This window comes from Melopsittacus undulatus, chromosome 8 (assembly GCF_012275295.1).
Source record: "Melopsittacus undulatus isolate bMelUnd1 chromosome 8, bMelUnd1.mat.Z, whole genome shotgun sequence".
NCBI classification, from domain to species: Eukaryota; Metazoa; Chordata; class Aves; order Psittaciformes; family Psittaculidae; genus Melopsittacus; species Melopsittacus undulatus.
In genome coordinates, this window is record NC_047534.1 from 8,436,108 (window position 1) to 8,457,709 (window position 21,602).

At 37.3% G+C, this 21,602-nt stretch overlaps 1 protein-coding gene across 1 annotated transcript in view; it reads left to right on the top strand.

Annotated features, from left to right (window-relative positions):
• DNAH3 (dynein axonemal heavy chain 3) overlaps positions 1 to 21,602 on the top strand; it is a 62,920-nt gene that overhangs the window by 33,303 nt on the left and 8,015 nt on the right. Inside the window, exons 31-53 of the mRNA XM_031043984.2 lie at positions 514 to 605; positions 1,022 to 1,241; positions 2,071 to 2,205; positions 3,133 to 3,244; positions 3,852 to 4,093; positions 4,589 to 4,689; positions 4,768 to 4,873; positions 6,161 to 6,290; positions 6,791 to 7,027; positions 7,410 to 7,513; positions 8,738 to 9,032; positions 9,438 to 9,617; positions 10,618 to 10,741; positions 10,834 to 10,990; positions 12,525 to 12,668; positions 13,314 to 13,980; positions 14,094 to 14,259; positions 14,610 to 14,826; positions 15,770 to 15,952; positions 16,827 to 17,025; positions 17,741 to 19,882; positions 20,771 to 20,996; positions 21,331 to 21,575. Of these exons, the coding sequence (XP_030899844.2) occupies positions 514 to 605; positions 1,022 to 1,241; positions 2,071 to 2,205; positions 3,133 to 3,244; positions 3,852 to 4,093; positions 4,589 to 4,689; positions 4,768 to 4,873; positions 6,161 to 6,290; positions 6,791 to 7,027; positions 7,410 to 7,513; positions 8,738 to 9,032; positions 9,438 to 9,617; positions 10,618 to 10,741; positions 10,834 to 10,990; positions 12,525 to 12,668; positions 13,314 to 13,980; positions 14,094 to 14,259; positions 14,610 to 14,826; positions 15,770 to 15,952; positions 16,827 to 17,025; positions 17,741 to 19,882; positions 20,771 to 20,996; positions 21,331 to 21,575 (6,424 nt within the window). The remainder of the gene's footprint in view (positions 1 to 513; positions 606 to 1,021; positions 1,242 to 2,070; positions 2,206 to 3,132; positions 3,245 to 3,851; positions 4,094 to 4,588; positions 4,690 to 4,767; positions 4,874 to 6,160; positions 6,291 to 6,790; positions 7,028 to 7,409; positions 7,514 to 8,737; positions 9,033 to 9,437; positions 9,618 to 10,617; positions 10,742 to 10,833; positions 10,991 to 12,524; positions 12,669 to 13,313; positions 13,981 to 14,093; positions 14,260 to 14,609; positions 14,827 to 15,769; positions 15,953 to 16,826; positions 17,026 to 17,740; positions 19,883 to 20,770; positions 20,997 to 21,330; positions 21,576 to 21,602) is intronic.

Below are 21,602 nucleotides of genomic sequence, written 5' to 3' on the forward strand. Positions count from 1 at the left end.
CAGTTCACAGCTTTAACTGTCCTTTCTCTAAGTAGAAATTTTCCTGTTTTAAAATGGCTTGGTGGTCCAAATCCCAATTTAAATTTATTAAAACTTTGCAAGTTGCTGAGGCACTGCAGAGAAACTGATATGGTTCCAGCTCTTTTCCTAGCTCTTCCACAATTTTTTGCATGACCTTTGACAAGATGTTAACCACACTATGTGCTAGTTTGTCTGTTATGAAAGTGAGATGAATGACACCTCCCTTTTCCTCTATTAATAGTTCTTTAGGATTGTGACTTTCTAAACACATGTTCCTGCAGTCCTTAGCAGAGACCTCTTGAACCTGTTAAGATTGGAATAGGCTAGACTAGGGTAGAATAGGCTAGAATAGCATTCAGTGCAATCTCATAGTTTTCAGATGATTCCTGAGTTCTAATTCTTGAACTTACAGAGAGATACTATTAAAAAACAGGCACAAGTTATGACCATATTCCGTAGTCTAAGCTTATATCATACTTTCTTTTCTTACAGGCGCTGTTCCGAACGGTTGCCATGATGGTTCCAGATTATGCTTTGATAGGAGAAATTTCACTTTATTCAATGGGATTTCTGGACTCTCGGAGGTAAGGCATGCTGAATTTTTCACCTCAGTTAAGTCTGATATACCTCATTCCTCTGTAAGGCATTTAAGTGTGTTTGAGGCATATAATTCTGGAAGGCTGTCCCTGTTCTGTTTTTCCAGAAAGTATTTTTTAATCTCCTGCTTGATCATCAGTTTACTGCTTCAAGCTGATGGATATACACCTCTACATAGGATCATTTGGAAAATGTATCATAGTATCAACCAGAATTCCTAAATGGCACATACATTGTCTGGCATGGCATAATCTACAGTTTTACTTCCTAGGTGTTTTGGGCCATCTTAACAGCTGATATGTCTGATGATCACTGCTATTACTTTGTGTATATAGGTACTTAAATTATTTTCTTTCCATGGTGAGATATTTTCACTCTACATGTGGTATTTTAATATCCACAGTCTTGCCCAGAAAATTGTTGCTACTTACCGTCTGTGCTCTGAGCAGCTGTCATCTCAGCATCACTATGATTATGGAATGCGTGCTGTTAAATCTGTCCTGACAGCAGCAGGAAACTTAAAATTGAAATACCCAAATGAAAATGAAAGTGTATTGTTACTTCGGGCTTTGATGGATGTTAACTTTGCCAAATTCATGGCACAGGATGTACCATTGTTTCAGGTAAGCTCTCAGGCTGGTGTGCTTTAAGCTTTGTGATGATGAGGTCCATTAAAAGAACCTACAGAAACAAGTCATTTTCTTAATTGAACAGTTTGATCTAGATGCTGCCATATTAGTATAGAGTTATTTCAGTCCACTGGTCTGAATGCACTTTTTGGTTCTGTTACTTTGAAAAACAAACTTTCAATGGGGCTTTTTTAAGTTGTTCTGTAAAATTGTTTCATAAGATATCTTGCTAGAAGTCACTTTATGCTATTTCATTTGTGGAAACCATTATTTAAAGTTTGTGTTCTGGCTTTGTGCTGCAAAAGAGATGCAGACAACTAAATTAAGGTCCATTAGAAATTTGAAGTCAGATTGAAAATGACGACGTTTCTGTTTGCATACTGCTTTAACAGAAAATAAAGACTATGTTAAACTGCAAAGCAATCAGTTAGTAAAGGTCTAAAAGATAGGGTACAAACACACAGAGAGTCATTGCTCTCAAATTTCAGAACACAAACCCTTCTGTTTCATCACTGAGATTCTTTCCACCACTTTCACATCATTGTTGTAATACTACTTGGGGCAAATCTGCAGAAAGTTGAGCTTCCTTTTATAATACCAGTGTATGTATGAAAAGTGCCAGCACTTATTTCTGTCTCATGTGTACAGAGTACTTTCATGGGTACAGTTTGCTTACAATTTAGTTTTGTACAGCTGAGGACATTTCCACTTGAACTCCTGTTATCTTTACGAATAGTTTTATGTGTAGATTTTTGTGCTTTTGGAATTTTCCCTTTTTGTAATCTGTGTTTAAATAATCTTCTGTTCTGGCTTTTCTTAATAGGGCATCATATCTGACCTGTTTCCTGGAGTGGTTCTTCCTACACCAGACTATGACCTGTTTATCAAGGCAGTAACTGAAAATATAATAAAAATGAATCTTCAACCAGTTCCATGGTTTATTGGAAAAATTATACAGGTTTATTTTCACATAATTCTGGGGAAGAAAAGTATGAGAGCAGAAACACTCTTCATTCGCTGTCTTGTGTCATGAACAAAAAGCTTATAGTTTCCATAATCAATTAATAGAATATTACAGACAGCTTATATTACTGAGTAAATCATGGATTAAAAGCCTGCTTTGCTCATAGTGATCTTTTAACTCAGCCAGCCTGTGAAGAAGCTAATGTGTGCAGCCACATTGTAGGTCTTATGGTTCAGGATTTAAAATTGAACTGAATCTGTTTTAGTGTAGTTTAGTGAACCTAACTCTGGACTGGGAGTCAGGGCATGTTCCCGCTTCAGCTAACTGTCTCCTTGAGAATTCTTGAAAGGGGTGATATTTATCACTCTCAGTTATGCTTCACCTCCAGCTCTATTTTTTCCCATTTATTAGTGTTGGTGACATTTCAAAGAATGCTTAATGTTGTTGAGGGGGCAGAGGTTGCTGGGGTTTTCGTTGTTTTTTTCTGTGATTTGTGCAACCTAGTGATAGTGTGATGGCTGGGGCAAAAGCCTGTGGCCTGGGGCAGGATTATGAAGGACCCCTCCAGACTTTATGGCTTATGTTCAGACTTGCCTTATGCTGCTTTGTGAAGCATGCTTTATCTTTCATTTAAATAAGGGTAGTATTAACTGGTTAGCAGCTTAAGATAAACCAGAAAACATCAGCCTTAACCTGAGATTTAAAAAAATCTTCTTAGGGGTTCTTACAGGTCTGTTTCTACTTGAAGATGTTCTGTTTGGGGGTTTAACTTGAGTTCTGGGAAGATCTTTGGGGTGACTCTTGCTGTCCAAAGTCAGCCTCTGTGGGACCAGCCGTATGACAGATCCTCAGAACATGTAGTTTCAATCCCTTTGTGTTATCTTCATTGTTAATCATTGATTTTCCTTGCCACTGATACAGATATATGAAATGATGCTGGTGCGCCATGGTTTTATGATTGTTGGAGATGCTATGAGCGGCAAGACCTCTGCGTACAGAGTGCTAGCTGGAGCCCTTGGTGATTTGTGTGCAGGTAACATTGTTCAGCGACAAGCTTCTCCCTAAGCAAAGTTGATTCTATGACTAATGTTTTTCCTTTGCAGAGATATGTCCAGATTGTTAATTGTCCTATATTCTGCTAACTTAACTGGAAAGTTTCTAATCATTGAACTATTTTTGTCTATTTGTCTGAAACTATTTTTTTTCTGCATTTACAGAAATAAATGCATTTACCTGCATTTAAATACATAATACATTTACATTATCTGCAGAAATACAGGAGTATTTCTGCATATACTAGTGTGTTTAAGCTTCTATGAATTTTTTAAGCACTGTATTTGTGCATAAGTCTTGACAAAAAACCAAGCCCTTTTAGGGAGATTGTGAGTAGCTCCCATAAACATATAAAATCTATTCTTCTCTGCTTTTTCTTTTTTATGTGCTTTTTCATGTAGGACTTTGTACATTCCTTGTACAAGTAACAGAATTTCTTATTTACAGCTGCCTAGCTGCCAAATGTCTGGGGCTTTTTTGCCTTGGGCAGCTAAAGTAGGATCCTCAGGAATCTTATTCTGTACTTAGTTGTTGAATGAAACTATCCTGACAAATATTCAAGCTCATCTATTTGTCCTTTTACACAGCAAAATCCATGGATGAGTTTGCTGTTGAATACAAAGTTATTAACCCCAAAGCAATTACTATGACACAGTTGTATGGCAGTTTTGATCCTGTAAGCCATGAGTGGAACGATGGAGTTCTTGCAAATACCTTCAGGCAGCAAGCATCTTCTACCACAGATGATCGGAAGTGGATTATTTTTGATGGCCCAGTGGATGCAGTTTGGATAGAGAACATGAACACTGTGCTGGATGATAATAAAAAGGTAGCCTGATTTTTGCCAGTAAACTCGTTCTTGAATACAGATACTTTATTTTAGGAGTAGGAATATTGTTACCATGTTAGTCAAAGGAGGTGTGAGCCTTAGAAAAGGCTAATGTGCTTAAAAACATTGGTTTTTCCCCCAGTTATGCAAGTGGGTTTAGTAGATGATTAAGCTGTTACTGAACTTGCTTAAATTACTTATTGTATAAATTAATTAAAAAAAAGAAAAAATAAAAAAAAGCTTCAGTTCATAACTGCTTTTATTTGCAGAGTTATTTAAAGTTAGAACATTGTTATCTATGTCTCTGAAAGCCATTACAGTAACACATGGAAAAGCTGAGACAAGGTTAGAATATATCATGTGCTATAAGAATACATCTGAGTGCATGAGGAGTGACACTAAGTTGAATGTTCAGTGATTTTGACAGGTATTGCTTTGGCTGGATGATCAGCACTGACATCACTAGATCATGTTTATGTGATGCTCTTCTTCTAGCTATGCTTAATGAGTGGTGAAATAATTCAGATGAATTCAAAAATGAGTTTAATCTTTGAGCCAGCAGACTTAGAGGAGGCATCTCCAGCAACTGTCAGCAGGTAATATGAAAGCATTCAAACTTCAGCTGTCCCATCTTGCACATATATTCCTGGACCATAGCTGTTTGTTCTTCCCAGGTGTGGTATGATCTATATGGACCTGCAAGAGTTAGGTTGGAAGCCACTGAAGGATTCCTACATGAATACACTGCCTCCAAACCTGCAGGAAGAACACCGAGAGCTGGTGCGAGACTTGATTTTTTTACACAGATCTAATTAAGATTAATGTGATGTTCACAGTTTGCCCACTTGAAGGCAGGCATGCAGAATCAAAACTCTGAAGAACTTTCATGATTTTGAGGGTCCCAGGTCTCCTAGGGGCTGTTGTAAGTTATTTTGTAGTGATGAATGTCAGATGTCACAAGGAAAGTGCCTAAGAGCTGGAGATACTGTATTAGGAAAGCAGTGTGGGAAAACCTGGAAGATTCAAAATGTTTTGAACTCATCCTTCTTCTAAGACATTTAGAGTTTAGCTAAAAAAAAATATTGTTGTTATTAGCTTGATTTTCAGAGCCTTAGTCACCTTATGAATTTTTAGTAAATAGTCTTTTGTGTACTGGATTACTTGCATGAATGAGAACTCTGTGTGGTGTACTGTAGTGTATCTTCAGTGTAGATGCAAATAAAAGTAGGTGTTGGTGAGAATCAGCTTTTAATGTAATAAAAATAAAAATTCTCTTTTATTGGGCATTAAAATCTAGTAAAATAATCAGAATAAGAATTGTCCACAGTAGGATTTGAACTGGAGAAAACTTTGATTTCTGTGATTTGACATAACACCCTTTGAGTTTTTACAGGAAATTAGAACTAAATTATAAAGAAGTACCAAGACTAGAAGAGCTCTTCATTGACAATTTTTTTAGTTCATCAAAGCAACATAATTACTCCTTACCCAGCAGACAGCTTTACCCATTAGAGCGTCTTCTTTCCCTGGGAAAAGGCTAGGTCATGATTCCTTTCTTGTTTTCCTGTTTGAGTTCATGGAGCAGATACCACAAGCCATGGTTGATATCTACATGCATGCTATGGCACTCCCACTGGTACCAGTGAGTTCCAGCTTTCTAGAATTTATACTGTGGCACAGTGTCTGTGCTGGTTCCTCAGCAGGGACCTGTGCTTTTTAAGGGAAGTTTAAGCCCTTTTCTTTGATTTTGTTGGAATAATTTTCTCATTGCCTGAGCAAAAGCAGTGGCCTCCCTAGTTTGCTGTGCTGTCTGGGTTAGTAACTGGGTGACAGAATTGCTGCTGGAAACTTTTCTATGCTAGAAGCAACTTGTTTTCACCATCAGATAATGACAGTGTGGCTTTGTGATCACTTTATTACTGCCTCACACAGGTCCTTTCCTTACCTTTCCTCTGCCAACTTGAAGAGTTTCTGATGCCTTATGTTTTATTGAGAGAGAATTGAGGGATAGTGGGAAATGTGGCAACTTGTGAATTTTTTTAAAGCCATCTGTTTTTCTCCTGGTAGATCAATGACATGTTTATGTGGCTAGTCGATCCCTGTCTAGAGTTTATTCACTTTAATTGCAAAGTCGTTGTACAGACATCTTCTGTTCATCTGAGTTACAGCTTGATGAGACTCTATACTTGTCTGATTGGTAAGTGCTACAAACCTTATTCTTTTTATTGATTTCTTTTTCCCCTGCTGTGTCCCATGACAAGATATAGGTTATCAGATGCAAGGATATGCCAGAGAAATTCCTTATTATTAAGATCATACAATGTGCTTGGTGATCTCACTGATCAGTATTAATAATAGTTCTTTGCCTAGCATAAGAGCTTTCACATTTGGACACTGGTGTAGTTACAAAACTGAGCATGATCTTGTGAGTCTATTTCATATATTCTACTTGCTGCTTGCTAGTATCTGAAGAACCTTTTATTAGGACCCTTTGTGAATCTTTTTTCTTTTTTTTTTCTCAGTTATTTTTATTTGTAAACAGTATTTTACCCAGGCATTCTCATTCTGTACATTGGCTTTGTTCCAGTGAGGACAATGCTCTGTCTTTGTCTCAGAATACTTTTGCAAAAATGCATATTGATTTGGGATTTGTAGTTATTTCTGACATTTCGCTAAAATTCCCATTGTCTGTTTTAGATGAAATAAGGCAATCTGAGGAAGATGAGAAGCCAAGCATGTCTACTCAGCAAATCATGCTGTGGCTGCAGGGGCTTTTCCTTTTTGCTTTGGTTTGGACAATTGGTGGGATCATCGATGCAGACAGCAGGAAGAAATTTGATGTGTTTTACCGCAAGTTGTTAATGGGAATGAATGATGAAAACCCGTGCCCTAATAGTGTGAAGATTACCAGAAACAATATCTTCCCAGAAAAAGGTGCTTCTGCATAACTGTACTTGCCTGACCTTTTATAAAGCTGTAAGGAAACTCACAGCTTTAAGGGAGAATAGAGTGCCTGGCAGATGCTAAGTCTACAGCAGAGCCACCATCTGCCAAGACTTCGTCTGCGCAGTTGGATGTTCTTTCCTGGCTCTTTTAACCAGAAGTAGTATATGCCTCATGTTGTACTCAAATACCGTAGCTGAATCTGACCTAAAATAATTTGGTGATTATAATGGTGGTGGGGGGGATGGTATCTTGTATACTAGAAAGTGTTTATTATCTCACAGTGTTGGAAATTTCACACTTAAGATGGTTGAAGTTTATTTTTATTCTTTTAATCATTGGGTTTTCCTGTGCTGTGTTTTTCAATTAACAGGAAGTGTTTATGACTTCTATTTTCACAAGCATGGCAGTGGGCACTGGAACATGTGGACTGACTACATCACAAAAGAAGAACAAGTTATTCCCCCAGGGGCTAAGGTTCTCAGTGATATTTTTCATTATAGAAAATAATCTGACTAATGCACCTCTACTCTGCTCTCATGAGACCTCACTTGGGGTATTGTATGCAGTTCTGGTGTCCTCAACATAAAAAGAACATGGAACTGTTGGAACAAGTCCAGAGGAGGGCCATGAGGATGATCAGGGGACTGGAGCACCTCCCGTATGAAGACAGGCTGAGAAAGTTGGGGCTGTTCAGCCTGGAGAAGAGAAGGCTGCATGGAGAACTCATAGCAGCCTTCCAGTATCTGAATAGGGCCTACAAGGATGCTAGAGAGGGACTCTTCATTAGGAACTGTAGTGATAGGACAAGGGGTAATGGGTTCAAACTTAAACAGGGGAAGTTTAGATTGGATATAAGGAAGAAATTCTTTACTGTAGGGGTGGTGAGGCACTGGAATAGGTTGCCCAAGGAAGTTGTGAATGCTCCATCCCTGACGGTGTTCCAGGCCAGGTTGGACAGAGGCTTGGGTGACATGGTTTAGTGTGAGGTGTCCCTGCCCATGGCAGGGGGTTGGAACTAGATGATCTTAAGGTCCTTTCCAACCCTAACTATTCTATGGTTCTATGATTGTTTAGATCAGAGAACACAAGGAAAGAGACTTTAGATATGGAGAGCAGTACTGAGAGTCCTGGATTCCCTCCATTTCAGAATAGGTGTACTCACATTTTGGGGACAGCTGTGAACTGAAGTGTAGAAGAGCAGAGACCTGTGCACTTCTATTATTCTGAGGATGGAATTTCAGGATAACTTAAGCAATGTTGCTCAGCTTTTCATTACATTGTAGTTGCAACTGTCTTATCTATTACAGATATGAGAGATGTAAGATTACATTTAATTCTGCTGTCTAAAATCTTTTCTTGGAAGGTGGTGGATGAAGAAGAGAAAATTTTTCCATAGCACTGTTCCTTTCTCTTTGCACAGTAGGGTCTCAGAATTAAACCATACTTAACTCTGCAGTTCTCTTTCTGAGCTTCATGCAGGCAATGAACCATAATATAGATAATACTAATTGTGCTATTTACTGTATAAACACTGAACTGGAAATGGGGCCATACTGTCTACCAGAACTTTGTTATGGCCCAGGTTTTAAAAATGTGCATTTGCACTGCAGGCTTCCTGCAGATGCTTGCAAATATTCATGTTGATTAAGGTATCGGATGTTTGATTTCCATGTGCTATTTTACTCTCTTGTGCAACAGGTATCAGAGCTGATCATTCCAACGATTGAAACTGCCAGACAAATGTTTTTTCTTAAAACATATGTTGAGCATAATGTTCCTTTGCTTTTTGTGGGTCCTACTGGCACTGGAAAGTCAGCTATAACAAACAATTTTCTACTACAACTTCCAAAGGAAAAATACATGCCAAACTTTCTCACCTTCTCTGCAAGAACCTCTGCTAACCAAACTCATGATATTATTATGTCCAAGTTGGACAGAAGAAGAAGAGGATTCTTTGGACCACCTTTGGGAAAAACAGCTGTGATATTTGTGGGTAAGACATTTTTTTCAGGGTTTTTATATAATTTTAATCCTGGTTTAAGGCAGAGGTAGTGATTCACTGAGACTAGTAATTTTGGATTGCTCCAGTACTCTTTGGCTTTTTTTTCAGGCATCCAAAGAAGGATTAGCACTGCCCCCTGCTGAAAGGTTTCTAACTGTGTTAGTGTTGCAGTGCGGCATGAAATAAAATGATTAACCGCACTAAATTAAGCCATCATCCCTAAGTATGGCTGTGAAGTATGATGTTATTTGATTCTGCTTAATTTAATGGAAAGCAAGAATAGCAAGACACAAACTTTTTCTACCTCCAGTTATTGTTTTCTTCTTGGCTTTGAAAGAAAGTTTCTAATTCCAAAACATTGAGGGATTTTTTATTCAATGTCTGTGTTCTCCATAGATGACTTAAACATGCCTGCAAAGGAAGTGTATGGAGCCCAGCCACCTATTGAGCTTCTCAGACAATGGATTGATCATGGTTACTTCTATGACAACAAAGATACATCCAAGATTAATATCGTAGATATGCTGCTGGTTTCAGCTATGGGTCCACCTGGAGGAGGCAGGAATGATATTACAGGTAGGAAATATATTAGTATGGCAAATAGTTCTCTGACTGACTGCAGTTAGGTAACAACTGCAAATGCTAACATTTACCTACATACAAACTGCTAAATTTATCTATTACTTGTAAACCTACAGGTATATTAATTGTCTGGGTTATTCCAAATAGAAGTCTGTATTCTCAAGATCAAATCTGTACCTTTTGTGGATGAGTTTAATCAATATTAGAAACAATGTTTTTCATGTTTATTATGAACTGTGAATGATTAAAATAATTCCAAAATTAGAGAATCAGATACTTTCTCCATTTTTCTATTCTTTGGAAAAGGGAGGGAATACATCTTCTTGCCAAATCTTTCTGGCATTTCCCTTCTGAAATTGTATCTCCTGCTGCTAGGATAGGCCGCCTGAATTTACTTACAAGCATGTTGCCTGCAAGTCCATGATTCCTGTCATATCACCATAAGGGAGGTTATATTTTCTAATGAAAAGTTACATCAGTATAACCCTAATGTAGCTACCGCTTCACCATTACAAGGCACTTCATGGTACCTTGCTTAATATAAACACTAACACAGGTATAACTGTATGTGCTCTGAGGAGGCTTTATTAAAATAACTATTTTGATACAGCTAAATTTGTTAAAATTGCTAGAGTATAGTCTTATAACATCTTTTTGAATGACACTCAGTAGCAAGATACTTGATTTTGTAAAGTTTTACTGTGTTGTATCATAATCAACAGGGCTAATGGAAGCTGAAATTTAAATTTGGGTAATAGTGGACTTGTAATGGAGATTCATGTTTTTTATATTAAAAACAGTTACTTTAAGTGAAATACAGATACGAAATATAAATCAGTTTATATTTCTTCTGCATTGCTGTTGGAGTAGAAATTTGTCAGAAACAAAATCATGGAGCTGGAGCCAGATTCAGATGTTGTTTGAGTGGTAGTCAATCCTAGAAAAGTGTTTGGGTATTCCTAAATCTTTCTGTCTGTTTTTGCATGTATTACAGGACGCTTCACACGACACTTGAATATTGTATCTATCTGTTCTTTTGATGATGAAATATTAACCAAGATTTTTAATGCAGTTGCTGATTGGCACTTCAGCAAAGGCTTTGAGCCTGTGTTTCTGAGGTAATGTGACATGTTTCCTTTAACACCTTGGACATCTTTTCTCCTGCAATTTATCTGCAGAAGTTGAAATTGTATCTCTTTTCCTTCTTCAGGCTGGGTAAGATGATGGTTGAAGCGACAATGGTAATTTATAAAATGGCAGTTGATAATTTTCTCCCAACTCCCTCAAAATCCCACTATGTCTTTAATCTACGAGATTTTTCCAGGGTTATCAAAGGAGTGCTGCTCTGTCCACACACTCATTTGCAAGTAAGTGTCATTTTATTATATTACTGCAAGAAAGAGCAGTGGAAAAAGTAGATTATTTGTATAATATCAGCAAGTAAACATCTCGAAATACATGAACTGTGATTTCAGTACATTTACAAGGTTTTAAATCAGGATAGTTACCAAATACTTTGCTATGTATTTTGTCTGTCTCTGGAGGAGACAGGTGACATTGTTGTTAATATTCTTTGCATATATTACAGTTGGGCCCAGAGGTCCAAATCCCATCTGTTAAGGTCTGTACATCAAGCCTCTTAATTTGCAAACTAAATATGCAAAAGAAACAACTGTGGGAAAAGACTCAGTATCTCTTTTACAAATGGCAAGCTCATCACTGAGCATGACTGAATAATTGAGCCCCGAGTTTGCCTGTGTCATGATTTAAGCCCAGATGGTAACTGAGAACCATTCAGCCACTTGTTTACTCTCCTGCTTTTCTCCCCCTGTTCAGGAGGATGGGAGGGAGGATGAAAAGAACGTAAACCCCATTGGTTGAGATAAGAACAGTCCAGTAACTAAAATATAATATAAAATTACTACTACAACTAATAACAGTAATAATGGAAGTGACCAGGGTGGATAATATAAAACTAAAAAGGGAAGGGAAAAAATCCTCAATAAACACAAGTGATGCTCAATACAATTGCTCACCACTCACTGATACCCAGCCTGACCAAAGCAGTGATCTAGCCCTTCTGGGAGACTCCTCCCAGTGTATATACTGGGTATGACATGCTGTGGTATGGAATACTCCTTTGGCTAGTTTGGGTCAGGTGTCCGGTCTCTGCTTCCTCCTGGCTTCCCGTGCCCCTCCTCACTGGCAGAGCCTGAGAGACTGAAAAGTCCTTGATTGGGGTAAGCGTTACTGAGCAACAACTATAACATTGGTGTGTTATCAGAATTGTTCTCAAACTAAAGCTGAAACACAGCACTGCACCAGCTACTAAGAAGGAGAAAAATAACTGTTACAGCTGTTACAACTGGACAGCTTGTTGTCACAAACAACAAACGAATACTGATACATATATTCGATTTTCATCCTACTTTTTTCATCAATTTTCAGTAAAATGTGAGGATAAAAGAGTTTTGAAAGTTTAATTTCTGTTGAGGGAATGTTTTTGGTGCAGAAACAGAAGAAAATGGCTACAAGCTATTCAGGGGAAATCTTAACCAGCAAGAGTTTCAAGCAGAGTTTGGGTTAGAGCCCATAAACCGTATCTTTGACAGATTTATTCCTCACTTTGTGTTGGAAGGGTGGGGACATTTGAGGCAGTAGAGAAAATTTTTTTTGACATAAGAATCCCAGTTTGTATTGGCAGGAAGGAAAAGATGGTAAGTAGGTGAGGAATCCAGTTAAGTTAGCAGATGCTGGTCCATGTGCTGAATGGCTTAGAATTGAAAGATTCCTGCTGGTTTTAGTACAAGATAGAGCAGGGTCCAGATGGACATTTCTTTTGGTTTTAAACAAATCCTGCCTGAGCCGTATTTACTGATTTTCTTGTATTTTCATTTTCAGGATGGAGATAAACTGATCAGACTTTGGATTCATGAGGTCTACCGAGTTTTCTATGATCGCTTAGTTGATGATGAGGACAGGAAAGTATTCTTTCAAATGGTAAAAGAGACAACAACAAACAGCTTCAAGCAGGACTTTAATAAGGTATTTATGGGTAATGTGCTGGGATGAAAATGAGACTGATGCATTTTCAGAAATGCTTAGACGTTGAGATTACATTAGTATGGGACACATTTTGAATTATTTCAGTCACTGCATTTAAAAAGTATGGATGATCTTATCTTCAGTATGGAGTATTATCATATTCTCAATCAAGTTAATATAAGTTACTTCATACCAGAATGATTCATAACTTCAAAAGGATTCTGTGTTGGTACAGGGGACTATATGGAATAAAAGTCTAACACAGTGTTTATCTGTGATTTTGCATAAGTTAATATGGATGAACAGTACTACTACTACAGTAGATGTAGTCACTTTTCTGAGAAGCCTTTTGGGAACTTGCCCTATACTTGACAGCAGAAATGTCTCTGTGAAGTATGCATATGTGGAAACTTGCATGTCAACCTACAGCATATTCCCCATTTAGATGTTTTTTGTGTGTGGGTTGTGAAGGGTTATTTTTGTTTGGTTTTGTTTTCTTTTCCCCAAACTAAGGTAATAACAAGAATAGCTGGAAAACAGGGTTTCCCACAGTAATACTACTATGTAGACAAGAATTATTATGACTTTAAGGAAAATAATTCTCTAATAGTTTGAATTATCTGTTGATTCTTGTCTTTTCCCTAGGTACTGAGTCATCTCTCACCCACTGAAGACGTCTCTGATGATGATATTCGCAGCCTGTTCTTTGGAGACTATTCAGATCTGGACACTGATGTAAAAGTGTATGATGAAATCACAGACTTAGAGCAGCTGACAACCGTGATGGAATACTACCTTGAGGAATACAACAATATCAGCAAAGCACCTATGTCCTTAGTCATGTTCAAGTTTGCTATTGAGCATATCTCAAGGATATGCAGAGTATTGAAACAGGATAACGGACATCTGTTGTTGGTGGGTGTTGGCGGGAGTGGTCGACAAAGTGCTACCAAGCTGGCCACCTTCATGAATTCCTTTGAACTCTTTCAAATTGAAATTACAAAGTTCTATGGAGTCACTGAATGGAAAGATGATGTTAAACAAGTGATGCTGAAAGCAGGTGTTAGTAACAAGAATGTGTCCTTTTTGCTCTCTGATAGTCAGATAAAGGATGAAGCCTTTGTAGAAGATATCAACATGCTTTTAAATTCCGGTGACGTGCCTAATATCTTTGCAGCAGATGAGAAAGCTGACATTATTGAGAAAATGCAAGCTGCAGCAAGGTTGGAGAACAGGAAAATTGAAACCACTCCCCTTGCTATGTACAATTTCTTTATTGAAAGGGTGAAGAAAAATTTGCATATTGTCTTAGGTCTGTATACAGTGAGTCATTTCTCAGAATGTTTTTTTATTAGGCTTAGGTTTTTCTGCTTCCTAACTGCAAATAAACTTAAGTGACAATCATGTGGGATGTTTTTTTTCTAGCCATGAGTCCTGTTGGAGATGCATTTCGAAATCGATTACGAATGTTCCCTTCACTGATAAACTGCTGCACCATCGACTGGTTCCAAACCTGGCCTACGGATGCTTTGGAAATGGTTGCTAACAAGTTTTTAGAGGATGTTGAACTGGAAGATGATATTAGAAAAGAGTATGCGTTTATCTGTCAAGAAACATACAAAGCAATTGTTTATTCCCCTTCCCCTTGCACCCCCAACATAGTTGGTCAGGAAACTGTCCTTATAAATGGACAAAGCAAAGCCAATTCTGGGATTTCAGTGCAAGACAAAGAGACCTAGATAAAAGTATTTGATATTTCTGAAAATCAGGCCACTCTTGAAAATGAGTGTGAAATATTATAATAATGGGTAAAAAATTTCTAAAATTCTAAATTCTGCCTTCACTAGCACTAATATAATTTGATAAGTTTAGCATAATTTCCTCATAATTAGCATGAAGACAGATTGTATTTTTATACTAATGTTGAAAAACTTTCTCTAGGGTCGTGTCAATGTGCAAATATTTCCAAGAAAGTGTGAGAGAGCTCTCCATCAGCTATTATGCTACACTGCAAAGACACAACTATGTGACACCAGCTTCATACCAAGAACTCATTCTTACCTTTAAGACTCTGCTGAATAGCAAAAGGCGAGAAGTTGACATGATGAGAACTCGTTATCTTATAGGACTTGAAAAACTTGACTTTGCAGCTTTACAGGTAAGTTTCAGATGAAAACACTGAATGTGTGCCCTGTGCAAACTTTAGTATAGGGGTCTGTATAAGCTGTTTAAAACATAAAAATAAACCATTGAATTCCCTCTTCACCATAGTCATTATGATATTGATCATTTTCTGTAGAAAGCCAGTAGGAAAAATTAGATTACTGCTTAGTCATTTAAAAAAAATATGGTATGTAAGTTTGGATTATAGAACTTAATAGAAAGCTAAATGAACTTGATGTCACTCATTAAATATTGAAGGAATAAATCTTACAAATTTTGTTATTTTCTTGAAACTTTATATTTGGAATCCATGACTCGGCATCTTAGTACCCTTTCAAAATAGAGGGGAAGTTAAAGAATGTTGTAAGACAATAATAAACATTAATTCCTGAGTAGATTCCTAGCAGGAAATTGATTGGGTTCTGGGTAAATAACCCATTTATTGAACCCATGTGATCCAGGGATTGATCTTTCCAAGATGCAAAGGGGCTTCCAGATACCTGCTAGATGAAGGACATCCAGTTTACAGCTGTTATTGTCACTAATTGTCTGTTTACTCACAAGTTTCTTTTGGTATATCCGAACAGTTTTCCGCCTGTACAATAAAGGGTTATTTGGGGTTTCATAAACTGAAACTGTGATGAAAAAAATACAATTAATAATTTTATTTCTCATTATTTAAATCAAGTGGATCATAAAAAAGCAAGAGTATTGCATGGATGATAAAAAAAAGAATCTTTTAAAAATATCTATTCTGTTAAATGAAACAGCTCTTAGTAAAAATAGGCTAGAGAACTATTTTAATAATTACTTAAAGCAAATGTCCCTTTTTAGATTGTATTAATATAGTGTCTTCCGATCTTTCTAAGACATCAAGATGTGAAATTCATGCAATGTTTACACAGATTTTTTTCCTGATTTCCTGTTCTGTTCATCAGGTTGCAGAGATGCAGAAAGAACTGACTGCCCTTCAGCCTGAACTGATTAAAACTTCTGAAGAAACAGACAAAATAATGGTCCATATTGAAAAGGAAACAATTGAAGTAGATGCGAAGAAGGAGCTAGTGTCAGCAGATGAAAAAGAGGCTAATGAAGCAGCAGCTGCTGCTAAAGCTATTAAGGTAGTGTACAAGGGTTCAAGCCTGGTTCCAAGCCTTTCCAAGTAAGTGGGAGTTGTGATGATGTGTTAATAGAATGATCCAAGCTCTTAAAGAAGCAAAGTTACAAGAGAGGATGAATGACATGATCCTCATATAAACAAGGTAAATTTTGGCTGTTTGGACTATGACTGTATCTCACAGTACTGCATAGCTTCCCTTTCTATTTCACATTCCGAAAGCTATAGTTCTTATTTCTGTACTAACCCAATCTCCTTCTCAACAGTTTTAGCAATGAGATTAAACTGTTTCCAGCCGCAAGGAGTCAATTTAGAGTTAGATGAAATAATTTGGCATAGTGCTGCATGGAACCCTGTTAGGCATAGCCTAAGAGATACTGCCATAGCCATTTGCCTGTAGCACAGAATTTCCTGTGGGAAGCCGCAGGATTCCTTAATGTTTTTTGTAACTTGTTGGAAATGTCGGTAATAGATAAGCTAGATAATTACTGACATCTGAGTACATGGTTAAGAATTTAAGCTACACAGTATATGTATATTTGCCTGATTAGCACAGATCTAACTAAGAACAACTGTATCTAACTTGTATTTTAATTTTCCTTGTCAGAGCAGAGTGACTTTGATCTTGAAAGCTTGTCTGGCTTTTTCAGCCATCATTTCAGCTTATAGAAGTGACTAATTTCTCTACAAACCTTCTTTCTTTAAACTGTGCAGACAAATCTTGTTTTCTCCCCAAGAAATGCAGTGTTGTGAAGAGTCTTTTTATTAGGTACTTAGAAGCAGAGAAAGTTCTCTGAGGCTGTGCTGTAGTAGGTTAATCAGTTTGCAAACCTGGTATTGTACAAAGGTCTACAGGCTTCTGCCTTATGTCTTAATAGGATGAATGTGAAGGAGACCTTGCTGAGGCCATGCCAGCTTTGGAGGCAGCACTTTCAGCTCTCGATACTCTGAATCCTTCAGACATTTCTCTTGTAAAATCCATGCAGAATCCACCTGGTCCTGTTAAGCTCGTAATGGAGAGTATCTGTGTCATGAAGGGAGCTAAACCAGAGAGAAAGCCTGATCCAAGTGGCAGTGGTAATTATGCAGTATTTGTTATCCCTGTTCTGGGAATGCTTGGAGTACTGCTGTGTTGTACTAGTGAAGTGTTTCTGGTGTGAATGCAGCTCTGTGCACTAAAAGTGCATTTTGCTAGCACTGACTTACTAGGGACTCACTACAGTCCCTGATGAATAGTCCATCCCCAGATTATCATTGGATTGCACAGGATTTCCAAAATAGGAGAGTAAAGAGACTTTTTTTCTTTCACTTCCCTTCTACTTTAGACCCCAACAGTTTCACTTCATAACTGAAAATAAGAACTATATAAATTGGTCCTTTCCAACCCTAACTATTCTATGATTCTATGAAATATCTTTCATTCAAAATTGTCGTATCTAGATCAGGAAGCAATGTTTTCACATAGTTGCTGGTTTATCTAATAAACTGTGCTAAAAAGACTTTATAGTAATGTGTTTCCCTTCTGTTTTCCTTCTTTTGGTTGGTTGATTTAGAATTAATATGTAATTAATAAATACGACATAGGTTAGTGATGCTGAAATTTCTGTCTGAAATACTTTAGGTAATGGTTTTCCAAAACTAGTTAACAGTGGTTGACGGGTGGGTATAGTAAAGCTCCACTGCAAAATCTTTGATGTTAATTGTTTTTATTATGTTTAAAGTTGTTTTGTTTTGTTTTTTCAGTTTGGATATGTAGGTTTTAAGCCTGATTTTAGTATCATTTACAATATAGGTAAAATGGTAGAAGACTACTGGGGGCCATCTAGAAAACTTCTTAGTGATCTGAAATTCCTGGAGAGCTTAAAGACATATGACAAAGATAATATTCCTCCTGCTATAATGAAGAAAATTAGAGAGAAGTTTATTGATCATCCAGATTTTCAGCCAGCTGTCATAAAAATTGTCTCATCTGCCTGTGAAGGACTATGCAAGTGGGTACGAGCCATGGAGGTATACGACCGTGTTGCAAAAGTGGTTGCCCCAAAGCGTGAACGTTTGAAGGCTGCAGAGGAATTACTGGAGGTTCAAATGCAGAAGCTACAAATAAAACAAGCAGAACTTAAGGAGGTAGTTGATCGCCTCCAAGCTTTGAATGATGAGCTTGACAACATGATTGAACGGAAGAAAGAATTAGAAAACAATATTGAACACTGCTCACAAAAGATTGTGAGAGCTGAAAAGCTAATTAGTGGTCTTGGTGGAGAGAAAGAAAGGTGGACAGAAGCTGCACGATTATTAGGAATTCGGTACACAGACCTTACAGGAGATGTGTTGTTATCATCAGGAACTGTGGCTTATTTGGGAGCCTTTACTGTTGATTACCGCCTAAAATGTCAGCAGCAATGGCAGGTCCTATGTAATGAAAAGAACATACCATGCTCCAGTGATTTCAGCTTAAGTAATACGTTAGGGGATCCAGTCAAAATCCGTGCATGGCAGATTGCTGGATTACCAGTTGATTCTTTTTCCACTGACAATGGCATAATTGTTTCTAACTCAAGAAGATGGGCTTTAATGATAGATCCTCAAAGGCAAGCTAATAAGTGGATTAAAAACATGGAGAAAACTAACAGGCTGTCAGTTATCAAATTATCTGACACACATTATGTGAGGGTATTAGAAAATGCTATTCAGCTTGGAACACCAGTCTTGCTAGAAAATGTTGGTGAAGAACTAGATGCTTTCATAGAACCCATTTTATTAAAGCTAACATTTAAACAACAAGGAGTAGAATACATTAAATTAGGGGAAAATATAATTGAATATTCAAGAGATTTCAGGTTTTACATAACAACCTGCTTAAGAAATCCTCATTATCTTCCTGAAGTGACTGTGAAAGTTTGTCTAATCAACTTTGTGATTACACCTTTGGGTCTTCAGGATCAACTTCTTGGAATTGTAACTGCAGAGGAAAAACCTGAGCTAGAAGAAAAGAAAAATAAACTGATTATAGAAAGTGCAGCCAACAAGAAACAACTAAAGGAAATAGAAGATAAAATCCTGGAAATCCTTTCCACTTCAGAAGGAAATATCTTAGAAGATGAAACAGCAATTACTGTTTTGTCTTCATCCAGAGTTTTATCTGAAGAAATCTTTGAAAAGCAAAAAATTTCCTCCATAACTGAGATGGAAATAGATACTACTCGAATGGGATATAAACCAGTTGCTGTTCATTCAGCTGTTATCTTCTTCTGCATCTCTGATCTGGCAAACATTGAACCTATGTACCAATATTCGTTAATTTGGTTCATTAATGTGTATGTTCAGTCTATTGCTAAAAGCAAAAAGAGTGAAGATCTAGAAGAGAGGATTAAAAATATAACTGAGCATTTCACAGTAAGCATTTACAATAATGTGTGTCGTTCGCTGTTTGAAAAGGATAAGCTGTTATTCTCCTTGCTTCTGACAATAGGTATTATGAAGGGAAAAGACCAAATAGATGATGAGGTTTGGCATTTCCTACTGACAGGAGGTGTTGCTCTTGATAATCCTCACCCCAATCCAGCTCCAGATTGGCTGTCTGAGAAATCATGGGCTGAGCTTGTACGTGCATCTAGTCTGACAAACCTGCATGGACTAATGGAACATGTAAGAGATAATTCCTCAAAGTGGAAGCTAATCTATGACTCTGCAAGACCCCATGAAGAAGCCTTCCCAGATGCTTGGAGCACACTAATGGGGTTAGATCACTTGGTAATTCTCAGATGTTTGAGACCGGACAAAATTATTGCAGCAGTGCAGGAGTTCATTGTGGAAAATATGGGAAGAACATTTATTGAACCACCTACTTTTGATCTTGGAAAAAGTTACAGTGATTCAAATTGCTGTGCCCCTTTGATTTTTGTATTGTCACCAGGTGCTGATCCTATGGCAGGTGAGATTGTTGTTATTTTTTTTTCATCTGATTAAATGTCTCTTGAGTGTGGCTAAACTGCTAATATTGTATTGTGATCTTTAAAGTATCATTAAGGTACAATACAGCAGTGATGGAATATCAAACATTTGCATCTGCCCTTATATAAACAGTGATAGTAAAATTGCTAGAGGGTGGAATGAATGTAGTGGTGGTTAAATGTCTAGGTCTCAGAGCAGCAATTTAGGGATCTAACAGCTTGTAACATCCAGATCACTTTATAATTTATGCTTGCAATACAGTTCTTTCAGTGTGTGTTTGGGACTTGCTCCAGTCTTTGTTGCAGCCCCTCCTCCAGAAAGCTTCTTCCCTCTCAGTCACTAATTAAAGAGTGTATGTGACCACACTTAAAACCACATCTGTTAAATGTCCTTTAGCATGTAACTGCACAGATTATTTTTAAACCTGGTTTTCTGCCAAGAGAATTGTCATGTGGAGCCATACCATAGAGAGGTATTTCCAGGAGGCACTGGTTTTGATGGCAAAGATGGAACATTATTATTGACCAGATCTAAAGATCCAGTTTACAGCTCAACCCCCACAAGCAATTGTACCCACACAGCAGAGAGGAGAGGCTGGAACTGAGCATTCAGGACTAAAGGAGAGGACAGGCATTTAACTTTACTAGTTTTTGGTTTTATTTTTTGTTAGTATTACTTTATGCATCTAAATTTTAGTATATGCCTCAGATACACAGTGACTGATACTATTTGATACTGTTCTGGGTTATGAGGTGGATTTTTATCAATTTAATAAAATATTTATTGACTTTTGCCCATTTAATTACATTTTACATTATAGAAATTATAACATAGACTTTGTCTGAATGTGTTAAACTTACCATCATAGGTTTGCTAAAATTTGCTGATGATGTTGGCATGGGAGGCACAAGCATTCAAACCATTTCGCTTGGACAGGGCCAGGGCCCGATAGCAGCAAAAATGATTTCTCAGGCTATTACTGATGGAACCTGGGTAGTGTTGCAAAACTGCCATCTTGCAACTAGCTGGATGCCTGCTTTGGAAAAAATCTGTGAGGAAGTTATAGTGCCTGAGAATACCAATGATAAGTTCAGGTAGGGATTTTAATATTTTCCTCTTTTTAATGGGAGTACTGCTTATTTGCTGAAGACACTAGCAAAAAGAAATTAAACTTCTTTTCTGTGAACAACTAAGTATAACATTCATGTCATTTATGTGCAATGATAAAATAAACGTACCTGATTAGGATGTCATCTTCTTTACCTATCCAATATAATCTGCATTATGCCTTCATTTTAGAACAATTTTATATGTTGTTATTATAGTTAAGCAAGTAACAAGCCTTAATCTTCTGCAGATCAATATTGAAGATTTGTCAACATTGATGATTTTTTTTTTATATAATGTGCTTTATAAAATTCTTTTCAGGTTGTGGTTGACCAGTTATCCATCAGAAAAGTTTCCTGTTAGTATCCTCCAGAATGGGATCAAAATGACGAATGAGCCTCCAAAAGGAGTGAGAGTGAACCTCCTTCGATCATACCTTAATGACCCTATCTCTGACCCTGTGTTCTTTAACGGCTGCCAAAAGCCAGAAATGTGGCAAAAACTGCTGTTTGGCCTTTGCTTCTTTCATGCTGTTGTGCAAGAAAGGAGAAACTTTGGCCCACTGGGTAAGGTTTATAATATTTTGCAGGCTG